We start from the raw sequence: 10,020 nt of genomic DNA, 5'->3' as shown, positions 1-10,020 counted from the left end.
CGGCCGAGCTAAATTCTGTGATTTGTAAAGGGGGCTTTAGGACGGGACGTTAAGCCGTGGTCCGCTGTTCATTGTGCTTGTCGAAAAGAGCTAGGGGAATTTCCCCTGTGTATCGAACCTGTAAATACTGTACAAAGCGTCTGTCCTCTCTGTCACGACCAGTGGAAGACTAGCTCTTCAGTCAGCTAAAACTCGATCGAGATCACTTTCCTTTTTTCCTTTTTTTTTTTAAATCTGCAAATATGCCTCCCTCCCCAATCAGCGCTACTGGAATAGTCAAAACAGCTGGCACTGATTCTCTTTCTCTTTCTCTGGGTCAACAACGTGGATTCAACAGGTATAGAGTCTCTCCTTCCATAGCCACATCAAAACTGACCAGATTTTACCAATAAGGGTTTTCATTGCATTGTTCCCATCTTTTTATTTATTTCTGTATTCTTTTACCAGGGCTAGCTCAGGTCAAGTTATCAGTGACTAGCACTGCTTTTCAGGGAGGCCCTGGATACACACATGACACATACACACAGCAGCATTTACATTGTACGGCATATTATTTAATACACTGCGAGTGTCTTTCTTATGGACTCCAAGAAGGATAGTGGAACGTGATGTTGCGATGTGGGGCCCAGCGTGCAAAAATTGATTTTTCCGTATAGAATCGGTGGGCACCGTTTCGAGTTCTTTCATTCCAATTGTAGTATTCGCACTCCTTGGTGTTAGTGCCCAGATGTTTGGCCATGCTTACATAGTAGTGGTACTTCGTCGTATCGTTGGGATGGGTCCTGTGGAAACAAAACGGTGAACAACTCCTGAATCGGAAATAAGTGTTCGCGTGGTCAACGAGAGTTTATTATGCTGTTCAAATTCAAGTTGTCTTTCAAGTTATACAAGCTACAAGTTACATGTGTCATAAGCTTGTGCAGTATTGGGTGCTTGTACTCGACTTAGCAGTTTAAAACATTTATTATTGGCTGCCTGGTAGTTAAAACAATTTTCAGACCAAAGTAATAATGACATACGTTTCACACTTCATTCAACGAATGCACGCCTTAAATACGAGGACAAATTCTGGTAATTTTGCTGCATCTGAATTCTGAAAAGAAAGATGATAAAACACAGCTGGATCCTGCTACAGAGACTGAGCATTTTGTTTCCTACCTGCAGTAGTCCTCGCTGCTCAGTCCGTATACTCTGATGACGTCACACATCTCCATGGCGACCAGCATGCTGAACCAACCCGTGCTGAGCCAGGTACCAGAAGCTTTTCTGTGTTACAAAAAGATTTCAGAGTAATTATGACTGTAGCATGAAAGTTCATCTGTGTTGGTAGAATACATTATAGACAAATTTGCTAGACTTTCCTTCCAACACTGCAATGACCCCGGAGAACCCCGGGAATTCCAAAAAGGCCGCCGTAATGAGGCATATACTGTGGAAGGTATCTCTAAAGTTCTCTATATCCAATGGGCACATCCAATTCTACATAGTTTCGTCCGTGCTAGAGTTTTTCCCATTATTTTCCACAATCTACACTGTTAGACAAGACTCTGAGACGTCGGAAATAGTAATGTAAGCTTACAGTGATTTTCCGGTCTCTTTCTTAAAAACATAGCCGCTGTAGTCCATCCTCTCCTGAGTCAGCTCGTAAACATCCAAGTCTCGGTTCATCTCGCTCAAGAGCTTTAACTTTAGGTGCGCCTTTCCCGTCTTAGTGTCCATGTCTTTCGCTGGGCCCCACCCCAGCAGCGCGGATTTTCCCACCTTCCCGTAGAGATTTCCGTTGGCGGGAACCAGATACACCGATTGGAAACATGAGACGCGCAGGGCGGTTTTACTCCCGACATGCTTTTCGAACCCGAGGACGGGAGCGTCGTTCATCCTGATGACGCAATCGGCCTTGTCGATCTCGTTCCCAGCCTCGTATTTTAAGAGTTGACCTTGAAGCAGGGATACAAAGTACAAGCTTAAGCAGAAAAGACAAGACTTTCATTGGTCTTTATAAGAGAAAAATTGACATGTAGCGTTAACATTTGACGAATGGAGACGGGGCACGGTGCAGGCTTCTTGACAACATTAAACTACTGCTAAAGTCAATCGTCCACTTTCATGTCCTGTACTGTACTGTACTGTGGACGTTAGTTTTGGCTGATACCTGGTAATTTTGATGTTAGTTCTTGAGCTATGTTCGAATACAGCATTCAATCGAATTCCTTTTCCAAGCTAACACATAGTTTTACCTTTGACCCTCAAATTAGGAGAATAGTTCTGATTATTCACACAATTTGTATGTTCTTGACCAACGCAGAATTTTTTGTTTGTTTGCTCACCAGAGTTGGAGACCAGCGCGCACACGCCACAGCGCAGGCTCAGTTGCTGCAGTCACCGAAGAGTCACAGTTTGGTAAGTGGTGAAATTCATACAAAACTAAGTAAAGCAAACTTATATAGCCATATAAAGCAAGAATTAAAATAAACCTCTTGATCAGTTGATAAGGGTTCGACATTCAACTTTAGTACGGTAAGCAAATTGACAAACGTTCTGGATATGCTCTTTACGGAACTTCATGTTTTGACATTCAAACATGAAGTTCTCTTGTTCCATTGACGCTGTAAGATCCTAACATGTTCCGATAAAAGCACAATGTGTCCACGTGGAACAACAACAATCGATTGTCTTAGTTAAAAAAATGACTTGTCCATCTTTTATTGTATATAGAAAGAGCGCTTATAGAAAGTAAAACCAATCAGTTGTCTTGGATAAAAATGACACCGTTTACCTAATATTCATGTATTTTAATAATAAGTAATTATGTTGGTAGTAGAAGCCACACAGGAACTTATAATCATCTCATAGTATTGCGTCTTATCTATGTATCTGAAAACAGCTTTTGAACGAAGGCAGTTCTACTGACCTTCGTAGCGTTTGGTACTCCGACGTAACCCCTGAGGCGGTTGACCCGGTCAAAGGGCACCGGGGGTTCAACCGGAGGTCTGGGATTCTTCATCAGTTCAGGCTCGTCTGTTGCTTTTACTGTGGCATTTTGTAGCAGTTCTGTTGTAATACCAGGACGTTCTGTGCTGTTTAACTGTAGGAACGCGTGTCCCTCAGAGCTCCATCCTGGTACCCCTGCACGCGACAGCTGATGCTGTAGCAATAGGCATCCGTTATGTAGCAGGCATTTGTATTCCTAAAAATCCGCACTGGCGTTTCAGGTTAGGTTCTGTCAATACAAGGATACTGTAATCTGTTTCTAGTGACCACACATCCTGTGGTAACAGCCTCTAACCCTAAGGATATTGGGTGTCTTACAGTTACAATTCATTTGTAAGTGGTCACTGTTGTAGATTCAAAAATACAGTTGGGGCCTTAAACCAATCATAGCTGGAGTGTTATTGCCTCCTTGTGATTCTGCCGTTGGTGGAGATTTTCCCCACTATTTGGGCAAACTGATAGAAAGGCCTATCTGGTCAAGCCAGATCTGCCACACGACAGATATCTGGTATTTACTTGGTTAATATGCACAATGGAAATAGATATAGAGAAATGTCTTGCAACAGCCGTGTACTCACCTGTCCGATGAACGGTCTATCTGTCCTTAAAATCACGTAGGTGAATTCAACCAGGAACAGTGACGTCATCAACCAAGCTAGCTTTCGCAAGGTCATCTAGGTAGAGAGAGAAACACGTACGTAGTTTGTATGAAGTCCAGGAAGATTAGTGGTGTGCCCTAGGGCACGTCAAAGTCAAAGTTCCTTCCCGCGCCTGATGGCGCATAGGGCGGCGCCCATCTCCGTTTCAGTAGCCCTGGGCCACACAACTTTGTGCAATCACTACAGCAGGGGGCTAGGCCACTGGTAGTGGCGTGTGTTCAACATCCATACTCTTTCACGCATGCTGAGTGCTAAGCAGAGAAAGCAGCATGTACTATTTTTAAAGTCTTTGGTACGACTCGGCCGGGGATCGAACTCACGACCTTCCCAATGCACGGCGAACACCACGAACACTCTACTCAATCGGCATTTGTACGAAGGGCACGTAACTGATGGATTTTCCAACATAGTCTCCAGGATTAAATTGTTGGTGCTCTTCTGTCTCACCAAAAATCTCAGTTCTTTCCTTGACTTCCATAAATGTCCGTTAATCTCTCCCTGCCACTCCTCGATAATCGTGACTATCTAACGCTAGTTCAGCTTTATCCACGGGGAAGGTTATATCCATTGTCTTTCAAAATATAATACCTTGTATCATGCACGAATCTTCTGTAATAAATGAAGTATGTAATTACATTACATGGGTTTAAAAAGACAAAAGAAGCTACTAGATTTTAGATAGCACATTTGTATAGTGTTTGATACCATGTTTTTTGTTAAATGTTAACGTGATTTTTTCATTTCATTAATGTCCATTATACCATGTATGGTCTCTTATGCATTCATACCCCTAGGAAAGGAATTTGCAATAAAAATTATTCAAAAATTTAAAAAAATGCAACGACGGAATTTTCAAGCTACATAATTTTGAAAACACACATTGTGCACTGCAATATACGCCACCGTCAATGGACTTGATATCCATGAATACCCTGTTTCGTTGTAGTTAAAGATGAAATAACCATTTCACCAAGGAAGTGGTAACCAGAGTTATACGCCAAGACCTTTATTGTTTCTTTCTATTTTTACTCCTTTCTTACAGATAAATCGGAATTCTTCGGACAGACACAACTGTGTGCACCCCCAGACTACAGACATTTTCACAATATAAGATCAAATGATAAATATTAAAACTAGTGTTATGAACCGAACAGGCCAACGAACGTTTGCTTTCAGAGCGGTTTCTATCTACAATTCCCTTAAACCAACAACAACTTCACAAACCACTCTGAATTCATTCAAGCGAGCTTTACAATCTGACCTCTGACCCCTCTGATCAACGACCTCGAATCTGGTTTGAAAATTAGCTTGATTTCGGATACATGAGAATTATTGTGCACAACCAAAATTGGACTTACTTGCTGACGTTTCGATGTCTGTCAGACATCAGCAAGTAAGTCCAATTTTGGTTGTGCACAAGAATTCTCATATATCCTATATTCTACCAACCTGATGAAATTCTTTTCGGAAGTAGCTTGATTTCGTTTATTTATGTACTGTCATGTTCTATTCATATGATTATTGTTGTGATGAGTTTTGTAATTAATGACTTCGAGTTGTTATTATGTTGAGCTAATCGCATTTAAGTTATTATCCTTATTTTTGATAAGTCACGTTTTATGTTATACGATTATTGTTATGTTTATGTTTATTTTCATCATGTTGATTTGGGCTCCCTTGGAAATCAGTTTTATCAAAACTGTAGGGACTACCCTGAAAGATTAATAAATAAACCGAAATATTTAGCAATTTTGACTCGCGTACTGATCCCATAGACATGCAGCAATTCTCTTATTGGTCAATTTTCTAATTTCCATGCTATCATTGGTTGAACTGCTAATTATGATGGACAGTCTTTTGTTTGCCTCATTGAACTCGTTTTACATCTATCATGGCTGCCACGTAAGGAAGGTGTATTAAACAGATTACTGGCTTAATTGGAAATGACACGCATAAGGAGCTTTGTGCAGAAAAGAAAGTCTGTATTTACATAATAAAGCATACCGAATGACCTGATCGTCTTTGAATACACAGGAGTACACAGGGCGACACATTGCTTAAAGTAGGGGTTTGAGATATGGGATAACAGACGTTTTATTTGACATATGTCCGTTATTGTAAAAGCAAGTTTGTCTGCGTTGTATTACACTGAATTCGATACACGTGGCTCCATAGCAATGTTGGCAACGTACACACAACAGGTGCCAGGTGTCATGGCGGCTCTTTCTTAAATTACGAAACATTTTCAACCAGGACTTATGCATAAACAGGCCCTTTCTGCCTCTTCTGAGGAAAGGTATGCATTCACACCCTGACAGGTACCGACGAACAGAAAGCCCACTTTCTCTTGAAATCGCAGAACCCACATTTTAGAAAAGGTGGGGATTTTTGTCTCCCTCTGCTTTCAAAAAAGAAGTGAAGCCCAACCTGTTTAGAAATAGCCAACACTAGTATTAGAGTAGAATATTGTTTATAACTGTTCATTGTTACTTGTATATCTACTATGTTTATTCCATGTACTTGCAATTAGCCCTCGGGCACGAACTTGCAATTAAACTTCATTAAAATTATGAAATGCTTTGCAAGGCGGCGTGTTGCAGTCAATCAATTTTACAGCACCGTAGAAAATTGTGTTGCTGTGTTACAATTACAAAGTACCTCACTGTCTCCTGTCTAACAAGAAATGAAATAATCGTTTGACAGAAGGGATCTGTAACTGAGGTCTTTAAGTGAGTACACCATAGGAAAACAAAGTGAGGAACTGACAATGTGTGAACCACACACCTTGGTTTTCGGCGGCATCGCGGAGATCGTCTGTTGACAAGGTGACGTCAGCGGACCCTGACGATATCACGAGCGCAGGATGAGGGAATGTTAAACACTGTGTTGTCCAAAGACCACAATACTTATACCAGAATGAACAAAATGTGTTACGATCAGTGTTCTCTTGAAATGTCATGTCATTGACCTAACAGTTAATTCTACTGCTCATGTTGACGGCGAAAAAAGGTTACAACAAGAGTACAGCACTCTTCCGGCCAACTCCGGTCAGATTGGAATTCCGACCCGGAACCTGAAAATAGATATTTAAGGTGTTCTACCCTAATATATAGCCTAATAAAGCTTACAATTCATTCAGACATGTTCACTCTCGGTAACTACTGGCAACACTTTGTTGATCCTGTCTACAAGCGGTAATGCTTCCATACTGTATATATTTTTAGCATCATCATATTGTATCCCACCGGCTGTACCCACTCTGTATTATATGTATATATGTGTTCTGGTTTTTAATTATATGTGCTGATATAGGCCTGTGGTGCCTGAAATAAAGAATAATAGATAAGATATACGGGTCAGTCGTCACGACCCTAGGGCACTGTTCTTGTTAGTGTACTAGGTTTTCTCATTTGGCGCAGAACGCGTGACTTAAGTATACTTGCTTCTGGCTTCTGGCACAATGAGAATTCTTTCTCCAAACAAAACCTTGATTTCTTTAACAATGTGTGGCATGGCTTCCATATCCATGGTGGCCACAACAACAAGCATCTGTAGTTTGAATCCTCTTCAAAAAGACATAGATTAGAGGTAAATGTAAGCAACTAGAAGAATGGAATCTCCCAATAAAGGAAACGACTGCTAACTACTAAAGGGGTATCCGACATAAAAAAAGGAGACAAGAACTTGAAGAAGGCAAAATAATGTTAAATAAGATAAAAAAATTAGCAGCAATTTCTACTCACAAGTCGAAGCCCTGTATTAACGTGCCGATTGACCTGATTAGCATATAAATGCACACCGAACGGTTTCGTCACGTATCCTTAATTTCCAACCTGGAAAGACCGGTTCTCTCGCAATGCTGTCAACAATGCTTCCACAGGGGAAGGAACGAGCGACAAATCCACCTTTAAGGCCCCCTTCTCGCTAAGACGGCGATCGCGCTGCGCTCTCACTGCGAACTGAATATCATATGTGTGACTGAGTGTGTCCTTCGCTTTTTACACCGGGTATATGATACAAAATATAATACAATAGAAGCCAGTTAATCGCACAACGGATAAACGCACACTTTTATTGATTGCACGGAATCCCAAAATCCTAAATCGGTGCGGTCCAGCTAGATAACTTTATCGCACCAGTCAGATAATTGCACGGAACTCACTGGGCAAATGCAGTTAAGTGGCTTCTACTGTAGTGTGACTGAGAAGACAACAAAATACAAAAGGTGTAAAAATATTCGTTTCTTTTCTCTACAATTCGTTGGGTGACATGTCAAATTTTATATGTCGCAGAGAGATGCGACGAGAGCGCCGTCCCAGTGGAAAGTTTTGTTGTCAAACCAGGCCTGGGAAAATGGTTTGGATGTTTACCTCCATGAAAAAAAAATGGAGGTATAGTTTTTGGTGTGTCTGTGTGTCTGTGTGTCTGTGTGTCCGCATATTTGTGGTCATCATAACTTGAGAACCTCTTGATGAACTACGATGATATTTGGTATGTGGGTAGGGGTTGGGAAGACAAAGGTCAAGATCAATTTTGGGCCCCCTGGTGTGTTACCTTGGTACTGAAGCGCAACTTCCGGTTTTGCTATCTCGGTGTTCTGAACATGCTATGGTCAATATTTTTAAGTATTAGATAGCTCTTGTGCTCAGGAAAAAATGACATAAGTTTGGGCCCCCTAGCGTCTAGTTTGGGGATAGCAGGGGCATTTTTGTCAAAAACTTTTGACGAGGATAACTCAAGAAGGGAACAACGGATTTTCATGATTTTTGGTATGTAGGTACCTTAGACAATGTTGTACAAGATAAAATACTAATTACGCAAAATAGGAGTACATTTGCATAATTAATGAGAATATTCTATCATAGCAGTTTTTTTCAATGTATCTCCTGTCCCGTACGTGATATGGTCGTGACATTTGGGTGGTAGATAGCTTTTAGCGTCATAACAAAGTTTGCTTTCTTTTAGTGGTATGAAAAATGCGAAAGCACGCCGTTTTGAACGTGCACCCGACCTAAGCCGTAAGAAGTAATTTTGTGTGTAAATAATTCAAACGTAACGTTAGACTTTTACATTCACTGAGAATATAATCTCCCCTGGGTCCTATGCCATTCTTTTGTTGTGATCCATCTTCCTGTAAATACACAATCCACCATGTGACGTTCGATCTGAAAATACACACAACAGAAAGATGCTTGCCTATAGAGTTGGGGTGACGAACATTTGGCTCTGAAGTCAGTCTTTTAACAATTCTTTTCTTTATCCTAGTTAACAGGACTCCCAGCTGTCCCTCAAAATAGGCAGGTATATCTATATCTATATAGCCGGTATAACCGCCCTTCGGCGTAACACACCAGCTTCGCAGGCACGCGGTGCGGCAGCAGCTGGTTATATTACACTGAACGATCCGTCACACCTAACTTTTGCAAATCTATCTGCAAGCGTTCTTTAAAACTATCCAGAGAAGATGCCCCTACTGTGCTTGGTGATAACAAGTTCCACTCTACGATAGTTCTGGGAAACTGTGTCAGGTATAACATGTAGACGTGGAGCCCAGCTCTATTATGATGTCCCTACACATCTGTGTATACTGATCCTGTTTAAAGTCAAAAGATCAGCATTCGGGCATGATTAAAGTATCTCTGTGGAATGGACTCCCTACCATCTGCACATGCTAAATTCGGTGGATATTGCATTTTTTTTCAAGAAAAAATGACATAAATTTGGGCCCCCTAGCAGCTAGTTTTGGGATAGCAGAGACATTTTTGTAAAAAAACTTCTGAAGACGATAACTCAAGAAGGGAACAACGAATTTTCATGATTTGGGGTATGTAGGTACCTTAGACAATGTTGTACAAAATGAAATACTAATTACGCAAAATAGGAGCACATTAACATAATTATTGAGAATATTCTATTATATGAGCTTTTTCTATGTATCTCTTGTCCCGGACCTGATATGGTGAAATTTGGGTGGTAGATAGCATTTAGTGTCCTGACAAAGTGGGGCAGGTTTCAACCCCCTAACATATAATTTCGGAACTGCAGGGGCGTTTTAGTCAAGACATTCCAAAGAGGATAACTACAAAAGCGATTGACGGTTTGGCATCATATTAGGCTTGCGGGTGCCTTAAGCAAAGATGTTCATAATGATATACATGTTATGCAAATGAGGGCTTTATTTGCATAATTAACGAGGAAATTGTATAATTCCATTGTTTTCAATAACTGGACTTCAATAAATGCAACACACATTAATTACGATAGGTGGAATATAAGCAGATACCAAATATGGTAATGGAATTTATTTGCATAGTTTATGTAAAAAGTGCAAAACCACTTTATGATTCATGATGGGAATTTTATTATCGCG

The 10,020-nt window shown here is 40.7% G+C and overlaps 1 protein-coding gene across 1 annotated transcript; it reads right to left on the bottom strand.

Annotated features, from left to right (window-relative positions):
• Nucleotides 1-346: 346 nt before the first annotated feature.
• On the bottom strand, nucleotides 347-1,933 carry LOC118414665 (alpha-N-acetyl-neuraminyl-2,3-beta-galactosyl-1,3-N-acetyl-galactosaminide alpha-2,6-sialyltransferase-like). Its single transcript, XM_035818862.1, has 3 exons — nucleotides 1,580-1,933; nucleotides 1,159-1,266; nucleotides 347-782 (listed from the first exon to the last, which is right to left on the bottom strand). Exons 1-3 carry the CDS (start codon nucleotides 1,876-1,878, stop codon nucleotides 578-580), a joined length of 612 nt encoding a protein of 203 aa, XP_035674755.1. The 5' UTR covers nucleotides 1,879-1,933; the 3' UTR covers nucleotides 347-577.
• Between the last annotated feature and the right edge of the window lie 8,087 nt (nucleotides 1,934-10,020).

This window comes from Branchiostoma floridae, chromosome 4, assembly GCF_000003815.2.
Source record: "Branchiostoma floridae strain S238N-H82 chromosome 4, Bfl_VNyyK, whole genome shotgun sequence".
Lineage (NCBI taxonomy): Eukaryota > Metazoa > Chordata > Leptocardii > Amphioxiformes > Branchiostomatidae > Branchiostoma > Branchiostoma floridae.
This window is presented reverse-complemented; position numbering and strand designations above follow the sequence as displayed.

Coding starts and splice junctions, on each gene's coding strand:
- LOC118414665 (XM_035818862.1), bottom strand. CDS start 1,878: ATGAACGACGCTCCCGTCCTCGGGTTCGAAAAGCATGTCGGGAGTAAA. Junction 1,267..1,579: donor AAAGAGACCGGAAAATCACT/GTAAGCTTACAT, acceptor TTTGTAACACAG/AAAAGCTTCTGGTACCTGGC. Junction 783..1,158: donor AGCAGCGAGGACTACTGCAG/GTAGGAAACAAA, acceptor TTGTTTCCACAG/GACCCATCCCAACGATACGA.